The sequence below is a fragment of the Daphnia pulex genome, chromosome 6, assembly GCF_021134715.1.
Source record: "Daphnia pulex isolate KAP4 chromosome 6, ASM2113471v1".
In the NCBI taxonomy this organism is placed as follows: Eukaryota; Metazoa; Arthropoda; class Branchiopoda; order Diplostraca; family Daphniidae; genus Daphnia; species Daphnia pulex.
Window position 1 is genome coordinate 3,078,592 of NC_060022.1, and position 27,752 is coordinate 3,106,343.

Genomic DNA, 27,752 nt, shown 5'->3' on the forward strand with positions numbered 1-27,752 from the left:
ATATGCGTTTTGGTCGAAATGATTTGCGTTAGGGGAAACATTCGCCGATTTCCTTTCTCAATTTTTATAGACGTTTTGTTCAAGATCATAATTCTGTTGATTTCTTTTTCACTGGATTTCGCTGTTGACACGACAAATGCCCAAGTCATCGTTCGTCGCCGGCACGCGCCCAGCCATCGGAAAAAAGTGGCCGGCCATGTCAATATTACAATTACAATATTACGGTCATCGAATAAATAAAACAAGACAAATTCGAAGTTGTGGTTTTTGTTTGAATTTTGTTTCTTATTTGTCGTTTTTTAAATAACTACGTACATTATACAAAGGCACTGGGCATTCAAGAAATTATTTATAAATCTGTAAAAAGGTATAGGGAGAGAGGAAAAAGTGGGGACCAATGAGAGAGTGACAAAATATATATCAAAAAGTTGAGTTGCTGAGTTGGGAAAACGAGCCAAAAAAGACAAAATATTCTTAATCAGAAATTGAGTAGACACACACACACACACACGGGTATATATACTGTATATATAATAATATAGGCGAGGCTTTTTTTGTGTTTTTAAGGTAAAAGGAGTGCTTCAACTCCAGCTTGGGTGGGAGAAATCCAAAAAATCTTTTATAAAAGAGAAAAAAGAGGAGAAAATAGAACGAAAGAAAAAAAATTGTTTGATTTTTTCCTTGTCTTTCTCTCTCGCCTTTTTGACCAGACCAGTGTCCAGGACCACTGAAAAAATATTGAAAAAATACACGTCGATATTATACAGTCGGACATCCCCCGAAAAACTCTCAGACACGCAAACACCCATGAATTAAAAGAGACTCTATGTTGTAGCTGCTCGTTTCACATGAGAGAGGGGGGGTTATACAGTATATCTATAACGTCGATACAAAGATACAAATCGGGGATTTCGAAAAGAAAATATGAAATTTTCATTTTTTTTAAAAACAAAGAGAAAACATGGAGAAGGGTACATCATCAAAGAAAAAACTGGTTCGGGTTCTGTTTTGTTTGTGTGTCCGCATCATCTTCGTGTGAGATGGTGTGGAAAAAAGAAACAAAATAAAAATGAATAAAATAGAATCTGAGATATCTATAAAGAGATGGGCAGCAGCAGCTGCCAGCAGCTCAAAAAAAAAGACAATTTTCTGTGGTACTTTTGGTGGCGAGAGAGAGAGAGAATAAAACGGGGAAGGATGTGAACATGTTGAGCAAAGGCTCGATGACTAGGGCTGGGTTTGTTTCTGTACCAATAATCTCTAAACCCCCGATGATGATGATATCCGTGAACGGCTCATCATCAATGTCGCAGACAATTCAGAGAGGTTCAAAAGAATGTTTCACCTTTGCGATAGAAATTTCAAGAAAAAGAAGGACTTTGGGGAGCGACACACAGAAATGAATTCCTCCTCTGACAGAAATTGTGTTTTTCCTTTTTTTTTGGCACGGCGAATTCCTTTTGTGGCTTTTCCTTTTGGTCGAGTTTGTCACTACTCGCACAAAAAAGAAGAAGAAGAAACTGATTTTTAGGAGGGTGGACTCGTCAGGTGGATGGCCCTCCAGAAATTTCAGAAAAAAGAAGAAGAAAATCAGAGAATTTTTCAAGTTGGACACGAAGAAAGAAATGACAAAATCAACCAACTGGAACAGTAGCCAAGAATGGCTATACGGGGGGATGGGGGGAGACACACACACACAATTCTCTCTCTCTCTCTACATGCATCTAAGCTCATCCAACAGGTATTTAGCACGTAAGGTGTTTCTGCCCCGGTTACGAAACAAGTCGAGATCGTAACCTTAACCAAACTTTTTCTTCTTTTTATTTTTTCAAGCGACTTCTCGCTTGGCAACGGCCAGGAGCTGCTGCTGCTGTGCGCCGTTGGGCGAGGGCGAGGAGGCGGATGAGCTGCCGCTGGAAGCGTTGCTGGCTCCTCCGCATCCGCATCCGCCGTCCTCGTGCTTGGAGAGGAGCGACATGCGCGAGAAAGTCTTGCCGCACGACTTGCACGAGTAGCGCTTGACGTCCGAGTGCGTCTGCAGGTGGGCGCGCAAGTTGGAGCGGTCGGCGAAGGAGCGGGAGCAGTGAGGGCAGGAGAAGGGCTTCTCGCCCGTGTGCGTCCGGATGTGGCCCTGCAGGAGCCACGGCCGCGAGAAGGCCTTGCCGCACAGCAGGCACTTGCACGGCAGCGTGTGCGTGCGGATGTGCATCTTGAGGGCGCCCAGCGAGACGTAGACCTTCTCGCAGTGCTTGCAGCTGAAGGATTTCTTGTTGGCCGCCTGCTGGGCCGCGCAGTGCAGCTCCTGGTGCTTGGTCAGGCCGCAGTAGGTCGAGTACGACTTGTGGCAATCGGGGCACTGGTAGCGGGCCGTCGTCGTCGTTCCGGCCGACGTCGAAGACGCTGAAGAGGCCGATGAAGTGGATGAGGCACTGCTTCCGGTTTTCTTGTTACTCCGCACAAGGCCGGCCGGCGGGCTGTGGTGGTGGTGGTGATGATGGAGGAGGAGTGACTCGGTGCCGCTCTCCTCGCATCCGCTGGATCCGCTGGCCGGTGAGGAAAGATCTTCAATGTCGCTGGTCGACTCTGACAATTTCAAAGCCACGGCGCTGCTGATGGCCACTGATTCCGGCCACTGGACTCGGAGCGGTGAGCTCTGCTGCTGGCTGGCCGACTCGCTGGGAGCGAACGGCGACAGCTGCTCGCTGCTGGGCCGGTGCGGGCTGCTGTTGGAGGCGGCGACGGCCGGGTAGAGCGGACTGATGGCCGCCGTGCTGAACGAGCGATAGGCGGGAAAGTTGAACGGCAGGTAAGGCGCGTACTGGTGCTGGGTGTGATGGTGGTGGTGGTAAGGCACGGCCACGTTGATCTGGTTGTTCAAGTGCAGTGGCTCCAAAGGTGTCGACAATTTGGCGGCCAGCGACGGGCTGCTGCTGGCCTGGGAGATGATGTGCGAGACCGAATGTTCCGGCGCGTAGTGGTGGTGGTGGTGGCCCAACGGCGGCGTCCACGATTTGAGCGGCTGGTGGGCCGGCGGCGGCGACAAAGCGGCCGGCGTCATCGAAGATCCCACCGCCGCCGACGCTTCCAATAAAGTGCGGAGTCGCTTCTGATTCTGGCGCTCACGCTCGGCAGCCGCGTAGCGATCCTCCGGTTTCAGGCTCAGATTTTCCGGCTCTTCGCTCATGGCCGACGTCACCAGCGCGGCTTCTGTTAATTTTTAATTAAAAATGCACAACTGTTAGATAGAAATTCTTCCAGTCATTTCGGATGGACGGATGGATGGACGATAGTCTTACCTGTGGCAGCGACTGACTCGGCTTCGAGACTCTCCTGCAGGAAATAGGAGAGCGGCCGCTTCTTTAGCGGACAGTGGCTGTAATTTTGATTCTTCTTGACGAGGAAGGAGCGCGGCATGGTGCTGGCTTCTAAACTGCTTCCGCACATGGATCGACTGAGAATGCGACAAGCCGCAAAAATTTCGATTGTTTTTTTACTGTTTCAAACTGGTGTCTAATGTAACGTCGTCGTGTTACACTTTCGAGAGATGAGATGAATGAACAAACTTTAAAACCAAATCGCGGAAAATAAATTTGTTCCAAGTTCTTTTTTAACTGGATTGGGAGTTAGGAATAGGAGAGAGGAGAGGAGAGAGAGAGTATCCGGTCGGTGCGAGTGCTCGGCGCTGACTGAATTGTTCACCGCTCCGCCCTGCCCTTCTTGTAGCCGCACTCGATCCAAGCGCCACCGCTGCTACAGGTGCTAGAACTCTCCAGTGGGGGGGAGATCTAGAGAGAGAGAAAAATTGGTGGTGGGGTGGGTCCCTCCCTCTCGGAACCCCACCCACCGCCACCCTCCGGAACGAAGCACGTGCCCCACCGGCAGCCAATCACAAGGCAGAGTTGCGACACATGAAAATAGGCGACCCGACAGTATAACAGCCAAATGAAATAAGAACGGGGGGTGCACCCAAATACACACACTTGAAGTTGTGCACTGGAAAAATGTTTCCAGCAGGCACCCCCCACCCCACCCCTACTACCCCTCCCTTTAGATTTCATTTGCCTGTGTGCCCAGGTTGGTTGTACTATATATCCAGTCAAAAGGGAAAATCAAATTTCATTGAATGGACAATGAAAAGGAGAGAGAGAGAGACGAGCATCTGCTCATCTTTAGTGCACAGCTCAATGGCTCCGTTTTCATAGCATTTACGTCAAAGGCATTATCGAGGAGCGGCCCAGGAGCAGCAGCCGGGCAACCCAGGTAACAAATAACAACAAGGAGCAAAGAAGAAAGAAAAAAAACCAACACAACACAGATTGCACATTGCACTTGGTTGGATATTGTGTTCCAGGTTGCAGAGATAATGCGCCGAGATATAAACAGACCAGGTGCAGATTTTCGTCAGCATTGATTGAAATCATTCAGGACGGACTCATTAAAAACTATGAGAGAGAGGTGAAATGGCTCCTTCATCAAATGTCAATTCGAATTAAACCGACGGAAAGTTGACACGTCGGCTGCAGCCGGAAAACTTGTGCGTGTCGCTGCTGCTGATGTTTTCCAACGACCTCCGGTTGTTGGCACTGATTGAATGGCATCACACAAAAACTTATTGGATATGACGAGTTGAGATTAACATCAAAACCCTTTTTTTTTATTTGCGTGTGCGTCTATTTCTCTCTTCCTTCCGCAGATGTTATTGTCACCGGCCAACTTCCTGTCGCCCAGAAAGAGAAAGAGAGATCCAATCAGTGACCACCGCATCAATAGATCCCCCCCGGAGTTTTGCTCTCTCTAATCCGTTGGTAACCGAAAACCTTTTCCGCCGCGATCCTATAGCAACGGAACCTTGGCATACCTTCCGCCCAGGAGGCAGGAGGGGGTGAGACAAGGAGGAAACAAATAAACAAACGTTGAACGATTGGCAGTTTAACTTGGGGGGAAAAAATAAATAAAAAGCCGGGACTACTATACGGTATTAGCCCGTTTCAATATCTCATTAAGGTAAAAGTCCTGCAGGGTCTCTGTGGCAAAAGGGGGGAGCCCAAAAAAAAAGTAGGTGTCACACAGGAGGGGAATCGATCCAGTGCTGGATGGATGGAAAATGAAATAAAATACAAAAATATAAGAGAGAGAGAGCGACGTGTGAGAGAGTAAAGAAAAAGGAGAGAACATGATGGATGGGGCCGGATGGTTTAACTCTTCCGCGCGCTCGGCCAGCACCAAACAACAAGGCCAGCAGCAGCACACACAGCTCATCGTTTCGCTTCTTTTCTGGCCGTCGAGAAAATAAAAAAAAGGGCCGTCCGAACTCAACTTTCTTCTTCTTCTTTCTAAATATGAGCCGTACGCATTTATAATACTGAAAATAAATAAATAAATACTCGCACAGAGAGACAGACAGACTGATACCGATTGCTTACTAATGACTTATTCACGTGCCCTGTATGAGCTTCTAGATCCGTATAGCTTATATACTACACATATACACAGTACTGTCAGCTCCTCCTTCTTTTTTTGCTGCCCCGAGTCTCCGGAATCTTTTTTTCTTTTTGAGAAAGAAAAAAATTTTTAACTTTTTTTTTTCTTTTACTTTTCTGACGGTTCGTTCGGGCCATTCATATGCAAACGGGGTCCCGCCGAGCAGCGCGTCAATATATTTTATTCGATAAATGTCGCATTTTCTTCTGGTACATTAAGAAGGCGACACACAACCACCACACACACACACACACATAAGTAAAGGAGGGAAGAAAGGAATGAAGGAGAAGAAGAAGAAGAAGAGAGAGCGCTAAGCTAGCTGATAGAAGCAATGACTTCACGAAGGGATTCCCGCGTGTAACGGGCGCGCGCGCGCGCGCCAGCGCCAGCCCCGGCGACTCTCGCCGATCCAACCCGTCGGGTCAAACGGTCGACGGCGTTACATTTGTCACTGGCTCGTATATATATATATACATATAAAGTCTTGAAATTGTTATTTATCCCTTTTGATTCCTTTTTATTTTTCTTCTTCTTTTTCCCGTTCACGCGTCCCCCTAGCTGCGCGTTCAATATAACCGAGAGAGAAAGAGAGAGAGAGCTAGCTCGGTGCGTATATATTTACTGGGATATAGGATATAGCGTTACAAACTTATTATGCAAGAGTCGTGACCTTTATTCATACCCACATTTTTCTCTTCTTCTTCTTTTTCTTTTTTCCGCGTGGCGTTAAGGAAAAATATCTCCCACTTTTTATTTTTATTGTATTATTATTATTCCTCTTTTCTTCCAGTTATCTAACGTTGGCCATCTCTCCAGCAGACCGGGAGGAAGCGTGAAAAAATTAACAAACAAAAAAGGAAGAAAAGAAGAGGAGAGAGAAAAGAAAAGAAAAGAAAAGAACTTGAAAGGAATAAACGAGATGATGTGGCTGAGAGAGACGAGAGTGTATTGTGCACTGGCTGCTGGAGCTCTTGTGTGTGTGCATTTCGGTTAACCATCAGTCGCACGCTGTTTAAAACATGTTAAGCATCGACCAGAGTCGCTTTCCATTCTGGTTTTTATTTTGTCCCGTTGGTTATATTTTCTTCCGGTTTGATTCGTTCAGAGCTGGGCAAAAGAAAGAAAGAAAGAAAGAAAGAAGATCGTTTGACACATAACATCCTTGGCCCCTGCCGTCTGATGAGATTTTTATTTGCCCCCGTCTAGCCACATTGTCGTGCATTATTGATAGGCCTCTATATTCATGCAAAGCGGTTGAGCGCAGACATTGTGAGCTACAATACACTTACCTAGTCTTGCGTCATTCGTACTTTGCGCATCAGCCGGAGGAATATCCGATCAGCATACACTTATTATCCTCTCTCGTCTCGCCAACTAATACGAGTTCCACTCTGTTTTTGTTTTGTCTGATAGGTAGGGAACGCGCACCTGGCAACTAACTTTGAGATCATTCCAGGTGGGCGGGAATTTCCTTACCTTGACATTTGTCAAACGGGGGGGGGGGGGGGGGGGTTGAACTTTCAAGGATTTTCACCCAACATTTCTCGGACACCGACATACATGTATGGAAGAGAAAAGCAGCCATTATTGAATCATGCGATGATTATTATTTAGACGACGACGGATGTCTCCTGCCCGATTCCCAACTGGATTTTAACTTTTCATCGTGTCTTTGATCCTGCTGTGCTGTCGGCTGGTTTCTTAAAATTTCTTTTCCCAATAAGAAGTAAAAAAAAAAATAGATAAGCCATTCTTACATGTTCTTATTGTAGAAATTCGTCACCTAACTGCTGCCATTCGAAAGGTGAGGGAGGGGGCCGGGACAAATGACGTTTTAGACACTCACAAAAACGTCTTTGGGCTTCATTCACGCGGCTTCATCGCTCGCTTCAAGTCAAGATTATCTCTTCGATCTTGACATGGAAGAAAAAGAAGAAGAAAAAATATCATATCCCCCCCTTGTTATCATCACAATAATAATTTTTTTTTTCCACGTAATCGTTCACCCCCAAAAAGTTGACAAAAGATATATATCCATCCGGAGTTGCTCAGGACGGCCAAGGAGGAGAGATGTGTACAACCAAGAATAGAGCGTCTATATAGACGGTGCTGGGGCGGTTGTATTGTCATCGACGGGCAGCTGCAAGACGTCAAGGTATTACCGCTCGCGCCAGCCAGCCAGTTTCAGAATAAAAAGGGAGTTGAAGAATCTTCTTCTTCTTCTTGTTGTCGATGGGGTGTTACACACACACAAGGTGGCTAAGGAGGGTTGGAAAGAGGGGGGAGAAGAAGAAGTAGCCGCGACGCTGAAAGAAAAGTGGCGCGTCGAAGCTGATGATCGGGCCGTCATTGAGCACGGCGCATTTCCACCAGCTGCTCCCATCAGCTGGCCCGTCTTCCAAGGAGCGTCAAGGAGGGGACCAAGAAAAGAAATAAGAAAACATGATTACTATGCACTATAACAATCTGCTATAGAGAGTCAACAGTACAATATTATTCGCTTCTATTCAAATCGAGTCGGCGCGGGCTAAGGTCGCGTGCCCGACGAATCACCTTTTCATGGCTGGACGGCCCAAACGGAAAGAATAGCTCCCAGAAAAAGAGAAATGACCGGGTTGAAAGCGGGGCGCCGATTTTTTCTTTTGTACAACTTTGCGGATGAATGGAATGGAATCTCCAGGCCTTTATATTTCTTTTTCTAGCGGACACACACTTTACTTAAACACACATCGTTTGAATTCCTTTAAGTATCACGCGGTAGTTTTAAAAGCAGGTGATCGACGTCGGAAATGTCCGACTGGGATTGATTTATTCACTCTTATATTTTATGGTGTATCGAATGTCGCTGTTGTATTACAGCCGGCAGTAGCAGAAACCCACAAATATCCGTAACCGATCAGAGTCTATTTTTATTATACCTGTAAGGGATAGAGTGGTGATGTAACGTGTATAGGGAAATAATAATAAAAAAGGAAAATGTCGGTTCTAATAGGCGTCCATATCACCTGGCCGCTTCTTGTGTACATATATCCCAAAAAGATCTATACTCGAAGCTGATGGGCCAAGGCAGTAGCACCCCGGCACCCAACAACAACCGGTAACATACGAACCCTTCTCTCTCTTATTCATCTAATAGTCGCTGTCGAACATCAAATGTAATAATCCCCTTTTGGTTTTCTCATCACCGCGTGTATGTGTACGGATGAGCAGGGGAATTGATGGAACATCACCGCAGCGTGCAACTCTTTTCGGTCGGGTCGGGTTCTGTTACACACACACACACAGCACCCTGTGTGTGTAGCACCGGCTTATAGAGCGGCAGTTGCTGCTGCTGCTGCTTATTTTTCTTTTGGGAAAATCGGTGAGCTCCTATCCATCATCCGAACGGCTTCATCGACGCCATCGATCATATTTCTTTCTCTCGTCTCTCCTTTTGTTGTTGTTGTTGTTGTTGTTGTTGGGGGCAATATAGAAATGTGTAGTGGGTTTTTGCCCCCTATGGGAGCGCACTGTCGACGGCGCCCATAATGGAATCAAATCAGCGCCGTTGATTACCACATCATCCTCTTTTTTTTCTCCATCCGTCCGTGATGGGCAAGGAAAATAGTAGAAGGGGAATTCATCCATCAGACTTAAGTGTTTTGGCTGTTGCTGTTGGTATAAAAAAAAACGGTAGTTTTTTTGTTATCCCATTTGAAATTGAGAGAAACATTGAAGATGTAAAGTAAAAAAAAAAACGCATCCGTGTGCATAGGCGGAAGAGAGAGGCACTGTGTACATATAATAACAATAATAATATGGCCAAATAATCAATTGAATGCGCTGGCTTTTGGTGGGGGTAATACCGGTGTGTGTGCTGTGATTATTAGGGCCGGCCAAATCGACATCGTTTCTCGCGGTACTACGGGGCCTTTCCTTTTTTGAAATGATCAAACGTTAGTTGCTGTTTATTTTGATTACAAAAAGAAAAATCCACATAGAAGCGCGCACGGTTATTAGTTTGGTGGGCGTGTCCTTTTCAAGTAAAGTTCCCCCAACCAAATAAAAAAAATTATATTTGAGAGAAATGATGAAACCGTCTGATAACGGCATTAAAAAAAATATTCCGATTCTACTTTGTATGAATGTTGTTTATATTTGGCCAAAAAAAGGACCGTCGCAGAATATTATATACTGGCCATATGTACTCTACCCCCTCCCCCCCAAAAAAGAGCGCGTGCTGCACCTTTGGAATAAAAGTCTATAACCCGGATTTGTTTTTTTATCTTTTTTCCTGTGTGTATGTGTGTTGGCCTTTTTGCTTTTTTTTCGTGCAGCTGCTCTCTGATGATAGCGAGTCCGGCCAGCACGTCTCGCGAGCACCTTGAGTTCCTCTTTGGCACCTTACACACACACACACATAGAGCTATAAGGCCATTTGCACTATCCATTTATATCCACCAGCGACCGGAGCTCAGCTTTTTCTCTAGTGAATAATCCACAACACGGTGCACACACACACAGAGGGCCCCCCCCCTCTTTTTGGCCCCATACACAGACGTATCAATACATATGAATCGAACGTATCAACAGGCCGTTTGTGCTGTGTGCTGTGCTCGGTGCTGTGTGTCTATATCCTTATGGATGGGCAACAGGAGGTGTGTGTGTCTATACGAGCAACACATGCAGCAGGAGAAGAAAATGCATAGAGAGAGAGAGAGTAGAGATTGTAACAGCCGACCATGGTGCTGGGCGCTCTGCGCTGTTGGGGCTTAAGCTTTTGACCTATTGTCCGTTTTGGGGCTGAATAGGCCCCCCCGCCGACCTTTGGGTTTCCATGTTGTTGCTTCATATCTCTCTCTCTTTCCCCGATGAGCTTTTGTTGTCCATTGGAGTTTCTATATCCTCTGCATCCAACCTTTTATATATTTCTTTTTGGCGCTCGGTGATTTGATTTCTCTCTCGTATACGACGGACCCACGCACCTGGCGCTAGATCTCTCTCTCTCCTGCATACAAACCCCCACCACCCTCCAAAGCCTATGTATACCACCCCACCCCAATATCCCTATCTCGGTTAAAATAAACCTGATTGTAATCGATGGCTGAGCGTCGTCGTCGTCGTGAACCGGAGCGGACAAAAAGTGACGGCTGCTCCTGTTCGTCTCATCACCCGCCAATTTCAAACGTTGAAATTGTTGACAATTTAGTAGCCGTCGCCTGCTTGCGGGATCTATATGTGAATGAGCTCGAGATATTAGGCAAATGTCCAAACGGCCGATATCATTTCGTAATATCCGCAGCGCGGCACTTCACGGGAGAGAAGCGGACGCAGTGCGACTTGATATGGAAACGAGCGCGGCTCAGTCAAACATCTGCGCCTTATTCATCGCTTCAACAATGGCGACGAGAGTTATAAGGGGAGGGAAGCAGTCCCCCCGTCTATTCTCCGACTGTCTATATAGACACACATAGCGATTCCAACTTTTTCCCTGAATGGAACGGATTGCCAGTGTACAGCCGTAAGAGTAAATACGAGTGTTGCTGCTGTGTAGTACTATTATAGCAACAGCCGGCCCTTCCGAAGTTAAGGCCAAAGTTTTATGTGATGTGCACAGATTCCGACGTATACATACAGCAGCAGCAGTCACACTCTTTGGCTATGATTTTATGGGGAAAAAAGGACCTTAAGGTTATGGTGCGGGGCGCCGCACGAGCGATTGTCAGATTTATACATGTAATTTCCCTTTTTTTCTATCCTCCTGTAACGTCCACACCACCTGCCCACCCTCTGCCGTGGCCAGACTCTCCACCACCGATGTGTGTGTACTGTGTACACACACAACCGCCGCCCGAAAATATATACAGTCAAAAGACTTGTGATCCCCCTTATATACCAGTGTTGGATCCAATATCCTGCCAAATTGATTTTCAGACGCAAACATTTTAGATTCAATCGCATAGTCAACGACGTCATCAAACGCCGTTCTCGGAATTTCCGAGATGAATTCCAAAATCGCTGATCAAAGGCTCAAATACAATCCGTTAAAGGAGGAGTCGTCGGCTATTTTGCATAAACCACTCAAACAATATTTTTGTCTCTTTCTCAATTGTTTTCGCCCAGGAAGGAGGTTTTGATGTGACCGCGGCAGAAAATGAGATGGGGTCCGTGTAACTTGATCCGTTTCTTGTGTACCGAATAATTAACGAAGTAGACGGGCCGAGTACGCGGACCGTTTTTTTTTTTTGGTTTTCTTTTGTTCCCGAGAGGCAAGTCGACACCGGATCTCTCCTGAAAAAAAAAATTAAGAACGTAACTCGGAAAAAGAGGGGGGTTCAGTTCCTGCTCGCGTTCGTTCATCATTTTTGTTTCCCCTCTTTATGTCGCCATTGAATCAGCTGCGTTTGCTTAGCGTTTGCCGTTTGGACTCTGCGAACCAAATAGAAGAAAACATTTGTCATGTATAAACGGCCTGTGCACACGCACGTTTACTCATCACCAGCTACAACACACACAGGGAACGGCTAAAAGTCGGAATTGGCTGGCGGGGCTAATAAAAGAATTGATTCCGGAATCCTATTATTATTCAAGGTTTTTTTTTCTAAATAATTAAATTTCAGGATTAGATTTTAATATTTTATTTGCAGGGGGTTGGTAAATTAAATAAATATACAGTAGTGGACCACATATATAACCCATTTTTCTATATCCTTGATAGTTTTTTCCCCCCACGGTCACTCGAATGTTTTGAATAGAATTATGGACATCACAGAAGCAGAAGCCGACAAGTTTCCCTCCAGTTTCTTTTTTTTTCTTCCCCCCTTATCAATTGATATCCGATTCCCAGAAGATTCAGACATGAGTATTTTTTTTTCCCATGGAAAATGGGGAAAAAATTATCGATAAATCCAGCGGAGGGGGATGCAATCATAACAGGAGATGGGCTGCGCCAACAATCCGCTAGCCAGTCTTGCACACACACACGTACACATATACAGTATGTATACGGACGCAATCAAAAGACTCGGCCAATACAGGTGTTCATTTCTACGATTTCCTACTGTATAGTGCGCGCTCAAAGAACCATTTATTATATATGATCAATTCAATGAAATCTAGCTAGCTCTCTTTTATTGTATGTCTAGATTCCCCTCTTCTTCTTCATTCTTTCTTTTTTATTATTATTACGGTAGCCGTGCAATATTATTGGCTCACACTGGATGTATACGGTCTCTCCCTTCATGATTAGAAACTATATAGCGTAGTATAGCTGGCGGGTTTTTATGATCCAACAGTCGCCAAAGCAAATAAGAGAGAGAGAAAAATATATCAAGTTCTTTTTGATGGTGTTTCCTTTCCCATTTTCATTGATGACCGACAACTTGTAGTAGTAGTAGTAGCCGAAAAACAGTTTCGTTTTTCTCATTTTTTTTTCTAGCGAGTGGATTCTCTTATTATATTCCAGCGCAACGAAAGAAACCCATGTGTTGTTCAATCAATAAAAATATCCCAGTCGGAGAAAAAGATGTATTTTTAATCAAAAGAAAGAAATTCACATGGAAATAAATGATTTCCCAACATCAAAAGGAACAAAAGTCCACACATACAGAAATAGAAAAAAATGTAGCCTACAGGAGAGAGAGAGAGGCGACGGGAGTGTCAGAATTTCTACCTCTGCCCAGACTGTCGATTTATCAATGCGTCTGAACTCCCATATGTGTGTGGGAAACGTGTAGTATATTTGAGGATATCTGTCAATGCGAAACGGCCAATTGTTCAATAGACGAGAGAGTCACCGATTTCAGTTATTTGTGGAAAAATGTGCCGCACATCATCTAAAAACGCACCGGTTCGATGATGGCGGGAAATATAAGGAAAATAAAAAAGGAAAAATTCCTGGGCGCACACATCAAACCGCCGACCATCGGTAGCCATTCCTTCGGGTGTGGTGTATATAGGTGCCGTCAATGATGCGCAACCGTTGCCCACCCTCCTCCTCCTCCTATATCTGCACCCACCAAAGTCCAGCACCATCACGTCCGTCTTCTTTTTTTGGATTTCTTTTATACACTGGAGAAATTCTCGGCGAAAAACTTGTTTCATTCTCTTTTCAGATCACGATGACGGCTTTTGTGCAGCAGCAGCTTCTTGTGTGTGTGTGTGTGTGTTGTTTGTCTGTGTGTATAGCTCTGCTGCCATCGCTGGCGAGATGCAACACGTCAATAACCGGAGGTAGGTGGTATCACAGGGATCCGGCCAGGAGCACAGGATGAACCAAACAACAAAAACTTCCGCTTTTCCATGGCCAACAGGCCAACAGTTTTGTCTCATATTTTCCCTTTTTTTTTCTTCTTCTTCCTCTATAGAAACATTTCTCTCTGGCCCATACTGAAAAATGCCAAGTATTTTGACGGATGTGTCTACATCTTCTCCCACAGGCACAGGTATAGAGGGATCAGCCAGAAACGTCACTCTCTCTCTATGAAACATTCCGATCGGTTTGACAGACACACACACAAACATCAGAATGCGCCACCAAACAGTTGCCGTGTGACACAACAAGTATAGAATAATATGTGCGCGTATTATCCAACAATTACACAATACTATATCCAGCGCGCGGTTATAGTTCATACGAAAAACATTATCCGACTCATCTCGAAAAAAAAAGTTGTGAAATTGAAAGCGAGCTGCTGCAATCACCAGCACGGCAACGGTTATTTTCTTTCGCCGTGTAACCGCTCCTCGCAGGAGTTTTTCCAAAGGTTCTATTTTTAGTGGTTGAGAAATATCTACAAGGATATACGCGGCGGAGATGGTATAGAGTAGTTGGGTCGGTGCTCCTGCCGTCCGTCTCTAGGAAAAATCCGGTCGCCTTTTCTCTTCTCTTCTCTCCGCTAAATTGATAAATAGTCGGAAGGAGAAAAGGAGGCAATGGATACATGTCCTTCCAGCTGCTCGGGCCGTCTCCGATGTCATCGCGGCCCAGACAACAGCGACTCTCTCTATACTTTTAGCTTGAGACTTTTTTTTTCTTTCTAAGAAGTTTCAACAACAACAAGAGAGAGAGAAAGAATCAAATAAATAAATGAATCAAGATGGAAATCTTCTTCTTTTACCGACCCTGGTTGACGGTTATACTGTATCATGTCGCCGACGTTCAAATGCGATTGAAGATATATTCGAAATCGAAAAGGAGGGCAATCGTTTGAATACAAAGAGCTACACAGAGAGAATCCGAATAGTCAATGGAGTGAGCTCAAATGATATGGAGAGAGGCTCTGCTGAGAAATTGAGAGCTGCGCTGGCCGAATTAGTAGCCGCAGAGATCGGCAATCGATTTATGAACGCCGGATTGAACATTCAGATAAGCGCCGCCTGCGAAACCGCACCTATCCAATTGGAGATGGTCTGAGCAGCCCTTTTATATAACATAATCGAGTAGCAGAGAGGCTATTAATAAAATATAGGCGAACAACATCACGACGAGTGCATTCAACTAGTCCAAGGATGGAATCAGGACGGGACGGTGTTTCATTCCAGCCCTGTGATCTTGTGTGCAGGCCAGCAGCAGCTCTATACGACATGAGAAATGCATTAGTATACCGAGTCGCGGGGAAACTTATTGGCCAATAATAGTGTCACGCAATGAAATGCATCGCTCTCTCTCTCTAGTCTCTCTACTGCGTGGGGCTATATATACATGCTGGTCTTGTCGTGTTACATTGACAATCTGGGCCTATCAAACGATTTCTTCTTTCTATCCAGTCCATCACAGGGCCGGCGTGTAATCCTCTTATAGTTAAGAGGCTCGATATATACAGTAGGTTGTCGAAATTTTCCGATGGCTAGAATATAGTGGTCGTTTATCTTATTAGAAGATTTCCTCCATTGAGGAGAGGGCCATTAGTATAGCAGAAAGCATCCATCCTATATGTATTCCGGATCTATGTACTCTATTCCGGCTATAGGAGTTTTCTTTTGGATAAAAGAAACGAATCGGAGGCCGTTGCTCTCTCCCACCAATTTACTGTGCATACTCTCGCCAAGCTATATGCACATCAGCACTAGCAGACTCTATGATGCGCAACTCGTAAAATCTATCAATTTCAAACTGAAGAATTGGCGGGTAAAGAACCGGAATTGATGGGTGTCGAATTTGTCTTGCGAGCAGCCGCAGATGTATAGGTATATGTTATACGTGTGTGTGAGAGTTACGGGGCTATAAGTGGAAGGGGGGGGGGGATATACCACCGCAGTTATATACCACCCGCAACGTGAGGTGTTTCCTCTTTATTCTCTCCCTGCCATTCCTCTGTGTCTACATTAGAGAATAGGCCGGAAAAAGGTTCTCTTCTTCTTCTTCTTCCTCATCTTCTCATCCGCCGTTGATTCCCCCCCCTCCCCTTTTTCTTTTTCCTTCCTATTTTTTAAAGAGATTTCATTTTTCTTCAAATGGCCGCGTCTATTCAACTTTCAAACACAAACACAATTGTGGAAGAGTAGTATAAGAATAGGCAAAAGAATGGATATAGGAGCCGGGACTTGCCATGGAAATGTCTGACCGGTTTTTTTATTTTTTCGGTCTCTTCACTCGATCCGCACCGGAATTATGGGAAAACGAAAAGTAGAAAAAAGAGAAAAAAATCAAATAATAGAAGAGGGCAAAAGAAAAAAGGGTCGGACTACATACAGCTATAGAGAAAAGCGGAAAGGTTATTCAGCTCCTTCTCTGCCATCTCAACAGGAGCTTTGGTCGCCCCCTTTACTCTAACCTCGTCGATTGGGGTAAAAAGGCGACGTGATTAAAAAGTTCAACAGAGCAAAAGACAGCAGCACCACCGTCGAGAGACCTGCTGAGTTTTTAAGGGGGAAAGAAAAATGTCCATGTACGAGACTGCGGTGTATCTCTCTCTCCTCTTTGGGCCGGAAACTCTTGAAACTGTCGCTCTTATTCTCCGGGTGTAGACACAGACACCTTTCGCTTTTGTGCTGGCCCACAGCCAAAATAACTGCAGTTGGAAGAGAGAGAGAGAGAAGGTCAAATAACAAATAAAATAGAAAATAGGAATCGTGGGGGAGAGAAGAAGAAAAGTAATAAAAATACACCTGCTCTTGGACTTGTCGAGGTTATTATTATAGTCTGATATTCTTCTTTTCTTCTTCTTTTCTCTACATATAAAAGGCCGATTTCTATCTCTGCTGTGTGTAAATAGGCCTAACCGGTAGAGCTCTTTGACCTTCTCAATCCGTTTTGGCAAGTGCCTTTATATTTCTTTTCCTCTTTTTTTCAAGAAATTTTGTTTGGTTGTTTTTCTTGCATGACTAATGAGACACTGAAAATAGTTGGCTGTTTGTGCCAGTGTGTGTAGGGTATAGCGTTGACAGGTGCCGGTGTGAAACGTCAGATCGGAAGGCTCGCGAAACTCCGCCCGCCGCTGGAGCGGAAATGAGCCGCGTTGCTCGTCTATGTCCTTCTTAATGATATGCCCAAAAACCGTCTCACCTTCTGTGTACTGGAGAAAAAAAGAAAAACAACTTTCTTAGACTCTCGCATCAACGACGAACCTCATAAATGACACAGAGAATGCCAACAAGATCCCGCACCGTCGTAGTCTTACGTATTAACCGGATTTTCTTATTTCTCCCCCACCAGTTTGGTTTTTGTTTCTTATTTTTGGGTGGGGAGAGAATAGAAAGACGTTGGGTGACATGTGGCAGTCAGGTGTGTGTTTCTATCTAGCTCTCTTGTGGCTGCCTGGGCCGGCTGCTACTCTTGTCGACCGACGCTGGTGGCGGCGGCGGCCTGGAACGCGGGGCCAAGAGAACTCGCTCTCAATAAAAATAAGTAGAAAAAAGAAGATTTACGGAGGCTTTGAACTGACTTATCTATACTGGAATTCCATCGGCATTTTTTTTAAGGTTTTTATTTGTCTTTTTTTTTATCCCCGCGGAGTCACGTGAGTTTGGAGGAGCGCGTGATCTAATAGACAGTCCCGAAGAAGTCGCCGAGTTATTGTTTTCCAATTTTCCTACCAGGCCAGTGAGGCTCAGTGAGGCTGCCACGCCCGCAGCCTGCGCGCCGTAGAGTTCTCCGCAGACACAACAGCAACAACAACTTCACTACAACCGAAAACGAAATGGGGAGAGCCTAGATTTGGTTCTTTTCTCTTTTGGGTTTCAAACTCACGCCGGGAGAAGAAGAAGAAGAAACAAAAAAGACAAAATAGGGATCCTCTTGCACAGCACAGCAGTCGGCGCTATATCGTCTGTTTTTAGAATAGTAGTATGTATCCCGCGCACGCTCTCTTTCGCTTTTGTCTCCTCTTTTCTTTTTGACTGACCGTTTTGGAACATTATCCGGCGTCTTGCACGATTTTCTGTGTGTGTGTGTGTGTGTTTATTCTTTTCTTTCAAAACAGTCAAAAAATCTTTGCATGGAGAGAGAGTTGTGTGTCTTTATGTTCATGGCTTTATTCTACGCACGAGATACTGAGATAGATCTCGTTTTCATTTTTTCTTTTCGTTTGTTCTCTCCTTATATTTATGTATTCCCTAGAAGCTACTAAAATAAAAAAAAAAACAATGCCAGCAGCTACCAGTGTGATGTGTACTGTAGTTAATAACAGTCTACTATTCCCTATTGGCTTCCAAGAGGGTCCTGAAGGCCTGAAGGGGTCTCATTGTGGCGGTTTCGGTCTTTAAGTAATTTTCTGTGGGAATCTTACAAATTTTTACTTTTATCTAGACTGAGGTAGAAGAGGCTATGAGATGAACTAATTATTTCTCTACACTCTACTACAAATAATTATTTGGATAGTTTCTATCGATATCTTAAGGCTAATTAGAATATTAGTGTCGTCTGCTGTAGTTTTGTAAAAAAGTTTTGTCTTTGCAGAAACGTGGTCGTGTGCCAACTCGCTGGTGTCGCTGGTCTTTACAGAATAGCTCAATAGACACTCCATGGTGTTTAGCAGGTATATCAAACAAAGAATTGTAATAGAATATGGGAGCTTAAGTAGAAGAGGTAAAAACTGCTGTTCCAAGTATGTCAGATATTAGTTCCTGACTATATTTCATCATGTAAGCCTCCTGTCCATGCATTGCATTTTGTTTGCACTATGTAACCTTTATTTCCTTTGTGCAGATTTGGAGCTTGAGCCAGCCATTATTACCACAAGATATTATGCAAGTTTTACTTGTGCTGGACCTGTCATCACCAACAATATCAATGTCATCCTTTGGGTAATAATTTTCGTTACAATTATTCCTGTGGCCTGCTAGATTTTAATGATGCACAACTTGCTTAAATGCAGTTTGTACTACATGGCAACATTAAATTCTCATGTTTATTAAGCATTATGGTTTACCCACTTTCTCATTTCCAACTTTTCCTTTTCTGTCAATATTTTTCGTAACCCAATTTTGTATTTTTGATTTAGATAAACAGCATCCCTCTTGATTGGAGAAACTACCGATCGAGTTACGGAGCTCTTCTTCCCCTTTCTCGAGTGTGGGTGCAGTCACGAGGACACCCTTATTCCTATCTCGTCGAGTGGATTCAACTAGTCTTCGGATGGATGGAGCAATTGTGGATGCCTGGCTGAATTTCCCAGGCTTAAAGGTAGGAAACATATATTCATCTCTATTCTTTCTTTTTTGACTGTTTGTGGCGTTTATTACGGCGGTTATGACGTGACATAGTGCGGAGTATCATTATTCGTGAGCAAGGCGGTTGACTGGAACTGTTTTTTTCTTGACGTTTTTTGTTGACTTAGTTAGAGTTCATTAAACAACTCATTTGTTGAACGACTGCAGATCAGGCTTGGTTTTTTCCCTCACAACTTTGTTTGTGGGTAAACAATCAAATTCGACAATTTTGTAACTTAGACTTAATCTTTTCAACACTTTAAGCAAAGTGCAACTCGAAAATGTTTTGACCAAGAAGGACCTGCCGCCACATCGGCACCTCCTCGTATGTATATTATACGCCCAGAGCTCCGGCTTAAATGCATCTAACGATCAGCACACGAATTCACGAACAACACACACACATACAGACACACAACTCTGAATAGTTAAAAATATAGAGATGTTTTCTTTTCTTCTCTCCTTTTTTGTTGTTGTCCGCGTGAATACGACCGGATTGTTACACCTATAGAGTTCTCAGTGTGTATATACCTTTGGCAAATTGATGCGTTCTCTTTTTGTTTCTTTCTTTTCTTGTGTGGAAACATTTTTTTTTGGGGGGGGGGGTTTGTTTGTTTCTTTTTTTTTATCTGCCTCTCATTTCCATCTCGTTTTTTCCCTTTTGTTTTCTTGTTTCTTTTCTCCGGCGACCAGAGCCAGCGAGATGTTGAAAATGCCAACACAAGTTTTTATTAGCAGTCGTATAGATAGCGGGTAGGGAGGAGAGTCCAACGGGTTCGGTCGTTAACCAGACACACAACCTGCTGCAAGCACAGCCGTTAAAACATCTCCGTTAACACAGCAGCAGCAACAGCTAGCGCAGCAGCAGCCACCACCACCATCACCACCGCATAGCTCCTTGGCTAGGAGCTAGTGGCTATCAGGGGGGCTCCTGGTGGCTATACAACAACAACAAATAAAACCGCAGACTACAAAAATTCGTAACAAAGAAACAAGACCAAAAAAAACAAAAAAACAAAACACAATCGAAAATGGCAGGCGAATATATAAAAAGGAAAGGTCCGGGGTGTTGATTACATTCTCCAGATTTCGTCTAGAATTCTCGATCCGTCCGGCATTTTCTTTATTTTTCTTTATTTTTCTTTTTCGACTTTAAGAAATAACAATTCAAGCCAAGTCTTTCCGTATACTAGAGAACCGGCACACACACGTATGGCAAATTGAGGACGAATAGTCAATTTCCAATAGGTTTTCATCACTTTCGGAGGTGTTTATTTTGACTGTTGGCCATCAGGACCTTTTCTCTGCGGTCCGATTTCCAACACCGTGTGTATATACACAATGAGGAGAAGGATCACGTCTGCACTTGTATAACCTTTCCTCCCCCCTTCACTTGATAGTTGATACACATTCCTTTGCGGCGATGGCCGGCAGTGAGTTTAGAGGTGGGCCAAGAGGGGATTGGTCCCATTTCGTATTCTTGTCTTTCGCGCTCCAGACATTACACACACACACAGGGGTTCAGAGTTTGTGTTTTTCTCTCTCTCTTCCAAAGTGATGGGCAGCACTGGCACTTCAACACCTGCTGTTGGTCCGTCTAGCCCCAGATTCTTGACTCTCCGCTCGATATTTCTAGTCTACACAGCGCCATGGCTGGCCCAGGGATTTTCATCCGCAAACGCCGGATTGACCTCGATTCCTTTCGTCGTCGTTGGGCTTTGCAACTGGAATTGAGCATAGCCGGCCAAGGCCAATACGCATTCAGACTGGCATAATCTCTCCTCTTGTATTATCTGTTGCAAAAGCAAATTCAATTTTTAAATCGGATCAAATGATGTTGAAAACAAACCAAAAAGAAAAGTTTCCGCTTATAAAAAAAGGAAGGCAACAAAATATTTAGCGAAAAGCAAACTGTAAACGAACAGGGCGAAGTTCAGCGGGTCTTTTTGCTACTAACGTGCGGTGCTAGTATGCTATATGCCTATTTACTACATCACTCTGGATGGAGGATCCTGTAATAGCCGGCCGAGGTTTAGCTAGCTGCTGCATCACTGAAATATATATATATATATACACACACGCGCTAGCACGCGCTCAGCAAGTAACACACAGGCAGCGCAGCCACATCTGAGGAGTTGAAAGACGAGGGGCAGGTGGCGAGATCCAACTCTTATAACTCAACGTCTTGGCGGCCAACGATTCCCGGCGCTCCCCTCTTTTTCCCTCATTCTCTTCTCTCGTATCTCCCCTTGGCCAAAAAGGCAAAAAGGTTTTTATTATTTTATTTTTCCTTTTTAAACCGCTCCTGGGGGAAAATATTTCCAGGAAAAGACGATTAAGGCGGTGGCGGCGGCGCGTAATAGGCTGGAAACGTTTCGGCGTATAGAACACGGAAACAGATTTTTTGGTTTTTACCCGGGAAAATTTAAATTTAACCCCCATCACACTTTCCATTTCGAATCGAGTTCAATTTTTAATGGTAAACGCGTGTGGTGGCGGTGCTCTGAGTAATTGCGAGGCACTTTGCTCTTCTTCTTCTCCTCCTCCTCCTCCCACACACATTATGTACAGGGTCCGTCCGTCCCGCCCATCTACACCAGCCCCTTCCACTCCGTTTAGGAATGTCAAATGATTCCCGGGTGTTGAGCCTAGCGACAATCCGCTCGGCGATTGTCATCCGAAACCCCTCGCACACGAACGGGCGTGAGAGTCGCCCGTTTCCCCGTGATCTATTGACTTTCCCCGTCTCTTTTTTCTTTAGTCGAAACCCAAAACAAAAGTCGAAATTTCTTTCTTTTCTTTGATATTTCCACAAAGTCAATGGATAAAGAAAGTGATTCCCTTCTCACTCTTCAGCTCCTTTTCGACTCCTGGACTCCTGACTCCTTGCGACTGGTAACGAGAGGAGATTACCATTTTTCTCCCGTCTCTGCGGGGGGTGTCGGATATAATGAAACGCGCGTGTTTTTGTTATTATTGAGTTACCCACTAAACAGCCCTCCTCTTTCTCACCCTGGCCAAAAGCAAAAGGAGAGAAAAAGGAGATACTACTCCAAGAAATATAAAAATAAAAAGAAACCATCACGAGCGCCGGGGAGGTAATAGAAACCATTCGTCTATGGCCCTGGCTGGGTAGCCGTGATGTACAGGCGCGTGCACAGGCGGACTTGTTGCCAACGAATGGAGGTCCCGGTGTGTCCAGCTGTTGCTGTATAGGTCAAAGTCAGGTTCACATGGTGCGCATGTCACTTTTCACCTTGCCTCTTCTTAATCTTCTCTCGGCTTTTTTACTTTTTCTCTCCCATTTTCTTTTGATTTCTTTGGAGAAGAAGGCGCGCACTACTAGGGCCAAGAGATTTTCTGATTTCTTTCCGCGCTCGCGTTACCGCACCCGAGTCGCCCTTTTTCTCCCATAAGGACACACACAACAACAACTCGCGTGTCCGCAATCGGCTGCGGTGACGACGTACCGGCGAGAGCAGCAGCAGTCTCAGTCATAATGTACCAACATAGTAGAAGAGATCCAGTCAGTGTGCGTGTGTATATTTAAAACTGACTGACTAGTAGTTCGCTTGGTAATGTACCAAGCAAATGGAAAAATTCCGTCATTTTCTTTTCCTTTTTTTTGGTGCAGCGCCTAAAAGCGGTCGGCTTGTAATAGCCAAAACAGCTGACACGGAGAAGAACACACACACACACACACGGTCAAGTTGAAAACTTTCAAAAAGAAAAAGAGAATGACGATGTGTCGGGAGATAAATAGCCCGAGCTCAATATTCATTTGTCACCGATGATGCAGGTCAGAAAAGGTTCGGAAATATTCTTTTTTAGTTTGTAGACGCGCATATCAACTCGTCCTGCTGTTGCTTCCATGAGGAAATTTTCCAAAGTCTTTTTTTATTTATTTTTTGTTTTTTCAAAGTTCCCTCCTCTTTTAATTTCAAACATTTTTACCGCCTTCTCGTCCTACTCCTCCCCCGCAGCACCTACTCAAACAAGCGCACCACTTATATAGACAAAGTACCTACACTATGTGTGTGTGTAGGACAGACCTGCGGTGTGGATAGTCAGAGCCACCATTACCATCGCACCTGGAGTATATAGACACATTTCACGAGTCCAGCAGGCCAATCAGGGCTCACATTGTAACGGCGGAAAAAAGGAAATATATTTTTCCGCCGCCGCTGGACGGAGGGGTGAATTTTCAATCAAAACAAGACGCCTATTCCAAAAAAGACCTTCTTTTTTTTCCAGTAACATGTTATTCTGCTCTTTTTTAACTCCAGCACCGACGTCAGGACGGATGACGTTGAAATTAATAGTCGATACGCACTGGGCTGGGCTGGCCGGCCGCTCGTGCTGTGTCCGAAAAACGGGCGACGCAGTACTGCCGTCCTGTCGGTAAAGCGATGATAAATGATCACGTAAATGAAGAGGGGGGAGAGAGAAAGTAATAAATAAATAGATATATATATCTCGTCCATTGAGAGTGTTTCTCTAAACTCTGTATGGACAGGCGTGGGCAAAGCAACGCATTAGAAAACGTTGTACCGAGGACTAGGCTGACAACAAAAAGTCTCCAGGTGCGAGTTTGACTCTGTAAAGGTGAGTTTTTCCTCCCCCCTTGTTTTCTCCATCCACCCACCCCCTCTGATAGGTTTGTGAGTGAGTCAGAGTCTGTGCAATCAAAAAATAAAGAACTTGGTGAGCGATGATTTAGCACCGTCATGTCGCACCTTTCCCCGACCGGCAGCCGGTTCTTTCCCCCCTCTCCGCCTGCGCTTATATTCAAGGGTTTAGTCTTACAGGCTCGCATTATTAAATAGAATCTTGTATTTATGTATAAATCCTTGATGATTTGATTTTTCATTGATTTCAATTGGTCATTTGTACCCGGGGGTTTTTTCCCTCCCGTTTATTTCGAAATTTTTTCGCAAGTGCGCTGGGATTTTTATTGTGGCACAGAAACTGGGTCATACGTTCGGATTAGAAAAGAAACTTCGTGTCACTCTGCGGAATAAGGTCCAAGTCGCGTCCGTGTTTGGGATCTCAATCGAATATCGGCCCTCCATCAGTGATGATGTCGTCCCTTTTTTGATTCTTTTCTCCTCTCTATGTTTCTCTTTCTTGTGATGATTGAGATCTGTGTGGCATCTGCCGTTTTGGTTCCGCGGTGAAATCTCCACATCGTCGCTACATGGGAAATCACGATGTTACACATAATAGCGGCCGACGCTTTCGTTCTTGGGCGACAAAACAAACGAACGCACGAGATTCTTTTTCTTCTTCTTCCCCAGTCCTTTTAAAATGTTGGCCAGCAAAAGAAATCATTCTTTTTCTTTTTTAATTTAATTTATTTTCTGGGGGAGACTTTCTCAATTCTTTTGTGAATAATGGGCCTGATTGCTCTGCTCTCCGGTTCGGGATTCGACCGACGATATTTTCTCCGTTCGCCGTTTTCTCCCCGTGAACTTTTTTTTTTCTTTTTTTTCTGGCTCTGGTTCCGTCACGAAATAACGTGTTAGTTGGTTCTTCCTCTTTCGGCCGGTTCTCGTCTATTCTTCTGGGTTCTTCTTTTCACCGAGACGTGCGCACACATAACCTCACGCCGACCGAGGCCGAGTCAATCTACACAACAACAACAACCCAATTCATTGACGTTGTAACTAACGCTCCAATATAATATACATATTCCCTCCTCCTACTCTTCTTCTTCTTCTTTCTCCTCTTTCGATCTCTATTGGTTCAGATTCATCGACTCGCGGGAGAAAAGGAACAAAACAAAAAACAAAAAATAAATTTTTTGGAGTCGAAGGAGGGCGGCCTCGTTTTTTGAATTTAATATATTTCGGCCGGTGCTTGTAATTTAGACGATGCAACTCCCACACCCTTATTTTTTCGCCGCAGTTCCTCCTCCTCCTCACTGGTAATATGGAAGGAGAGAGAGAAGGAAAACAAATCTCGTAAAGAATCGACAGCTTTTGACATGGTTGGCCGATTGTAAAAGTAACAACCACAACAACAAGAGAACAGAAAGTCGAATAATTTGGCAGGATCGTATTCACTATGGGCTGCCGCCCGACGAGAGCGCCCAAATCATAATAAATACACAAGAGTAGGGCCCCCTTTATTCGTTATGTGTTGCGTGGCAGTTTCACAAGTCCCAAAAGGTTTCTTTCACTTGCAAATTTCATGTCGACGAGTTTTGAAGAGCCCGCCAGTCTTAGTATACACAGCATGGCCGGGGCCGTTTCGTTCGACTTCGTGACGGACGCCGCTCACTCTGATCGCCCGTCACCGCGGCCCAGGTTGTATTTTTCTTTAGAGAGATCACAGCAGCACTATATGAGTCTTATAGACCACGTTTATTGTATATTATACGGACTTGTAACTTACAAAAGAAGAAAAGGAGTTTTTGATACATATTTATTTATTCCAATCTTACCGGCTGCTCTTCTCCGTTTCTCTTTGGGTTTGATCTCGAACACAATGGAGATCCGTTCATGACGGACTAGTGTTTGGGGTATCCGCGCAGCCCCCCCACCAAAAGCGAATTTAAACAAGAAGGTGAGAGACGTCGACCTGCATGCCAAATCACGTCAGAACTCCCCAGCGTGGATGTCCGTTTCTAAATTTTATCTTCTCTTATATTGTTCATTCAACCACCCAAAAAAGAAAAGAAAAAAACAAGGCTTTTGGTTCGGTTTGGGCACACCAATTGGACGGTTCTTTCTGCTAAACATATCAACACACAGACACACGTACGGACGCACCTGGACTCGTTTGGTTGGTTGGTCCCCTGAACTGCAAAGTTTGTGTGTTGCTGTGTGTCTCTCTGTGGATATTTGGGCGTTTGTTGCACACGTCGTCTGGGGTATCAGCTTATTATGTTTGCTGCTTCCTGCTTTACTCTACGCGCCATAACGCGATTTCAATCCGTTCCGGGACTTTCTTCCCCTTTGACAGCCCACCAAAAAAGTTTTGTGTGTGTGGTCAGACCAGTTTTTTCTTATTTTCCTTTTTCTTTCTATTTGTTCCGAAGGGATAAGGAAAAAGAACTTGAAACTTTGGCATGGCGGTTACGTACATTATCCAGCGACTTGATGAGGATTAACAATAGGAGGAGACGGCCAGGAATCCGAAATCCGGGCTGGAAAGGGAAGGAGAGAGAGCAACCATCCAATAGATCTCCTTGGAAAAAAAAAGTTATATAATGAAAAATACTCCAACTCGGATGTATAGAGGGAAGGAAAAGAGCGGCTTTAGTCAAATAGAGCACAAGGATGTGCACGTATATACAGAAAAATAGAATAGCTCCGTGTGTGTGTGTGTGTGTAGATGAAGTGAATGTGGAAAAAGGAACTCCAGGTGCAGATGGTCTGGAACAACTCACCGGCTCTTTTTTTTCTTCACTCTTTCATTCTTCCGTTCTCTCTCTATATATATAATAGCAGCACGAAGAAGAAGAAAGGCAGTTGAAAACAATCAAAAGCCAGTTTGAGAGTTCCAAAGGGGAGACTGAGAGAGAGGTGGAAATAATAAAGAGAGCGGGGGTCCCGTGATTTTTGCGGTCTTGTTCCACCGCATTAATCCTGAATGGTGTGTAAGCGCGCCCGGTGCATAGAGAGAGAGAACTTACACCAGTTCTATTTCAAACACCCCTTCCGCCAGCAGCGCAGCCCCCCAGCCGCTATGTGCTTACTACACCCAACACACACATGCCGAGATGGCCAAAAGAAAAAGAAAGAACCCGTTAACTTTCTCCGCATTGAAAATAACCGTCTTCCGACGTAACGTTACACAATCATGACCCAAAGATTTGACCGGCATCTGCTCACCCCCCAAGTTAGATAACAATTTTTCCTTTTCTTTTCCAACTCGGTGAATTTTTTCAAATTATTTATTTCTTTTTTGAAAAAAACCAATAGCTGTCGCATTCCAGGCGGACATTAGCTACGTATGCGCACTCATCACCCACCACCAGCGCCACATTTTGAAATTGATAGTTTTCCAAACGATTAAATGGATGCACAGTGGCCTAGATGTCTTAGAGTCTTAAGGACCGTCGGGGAATGTGCTGTGGCGATATGAGGTGTCTGTTGTCGCTCGATCTATTCCATCGCCACCGGATGGATACATCATCGACCGGCAATCAGAGACCTTACCAAAACTCAGCGCCGTAGTCGGTACTCACGCAGAGAGACGGTCACGTAGGACGACCGGAGAAATTTCCCCACTGAGGATCCCGAAAAGTCGCGAGAGCTCTCCAAAATCCCTCGGCGGTCTCGCCACCGAATTTTTCGTGCGTTTTATATTTAGATCGCGCGCGGGTCTATAGCGGCGAGTTGAAAAAAGAATTGGACGCGCGGGTTTTTTTTTAAAGAAAAAAAAATGTCGACGGACCGTATAGAAAAATGAGCAGAAGAATTCAATTGCCTTTCGGGGGGTGTTGACTGGGCTCTCATTAGTCCCTCGAAAAAGGAAACTTTGTCCGTCGAATCTTCATTTGAGAATCGCCTTGATTTTGTTGGCTTCTCTATGGTTATAAGAGAAATGCCAATCCGAATGGCTGCACAGCCATTTTTTTTTGTGTATACCACCACCAGTGGCGTACGTGTGTCCGTTATGTACACATCCGTTTT

At 44.6% G+C, this 27,752-nt stretch overlaps 1 protein-coding gene and 1 long non-coding RNA gene across 2 annotated transcripts in view; one reads left to right on the top strand and one right to left on the bottom strand.

Annotated features, from left to right (window-relative positions):
* Positions 1-264: 264 nt before the first annotated feature.
* LOC124195679 (protein escargot-like) lies at positions 265-3,691 on the bottom strand. The gene is made up of 2 exons (XM_046590214.1): positions 3,297-3,691; positions 265-3,207 (listed from the first exon to the last, which is right to left on the bottom strand). The coding sequence occupies exons 1-2, from the start codon at positions 3,442-3,444 to the stop codon at positions 1,829-1,831; spliced, it is 1,527 nt and encodes a 508-aa protein (XP_046446170.1). The 5' UTR covers positions 3,445-3,691; the 3' UTR covers positions 265-1,828.
* Positions 3,692-18,922: 15,231 nt separating this feature from the next.
* Positions 18,923-27,752, top strand: part of LOC124195681 — a 30,699-nt gene continuing 21,869 nt past the window's right edge. Inside the window, exon 1 of the long non-coding RNA XR_006875357.1 lies at positions 18,923-19,084. This is a non-coding gene — a long non-coding RNA (uncharacterized LOC124195681). The remainder of the gene's footprint in view (positions 19,085-27,752) is intronic.

Excerpts from the sequence above, each read along its gene's own strand:
- LOC124195679 (XM_046590214.1), bottom strand. The coding sequence starts at position 3,444 with ATGTGCGGAAGCAGTTTAGAAGCCAGCACCATGCCGCGCTCCTTCCTC. Across the intron at positions 3,208-3,296 it reads CGAGTCAGTCGCTGCCACAG|AAGCCGCGCTGGTGACGTCG; the intron begins GTAAGACTATCG and ends AAAAATTAACAG.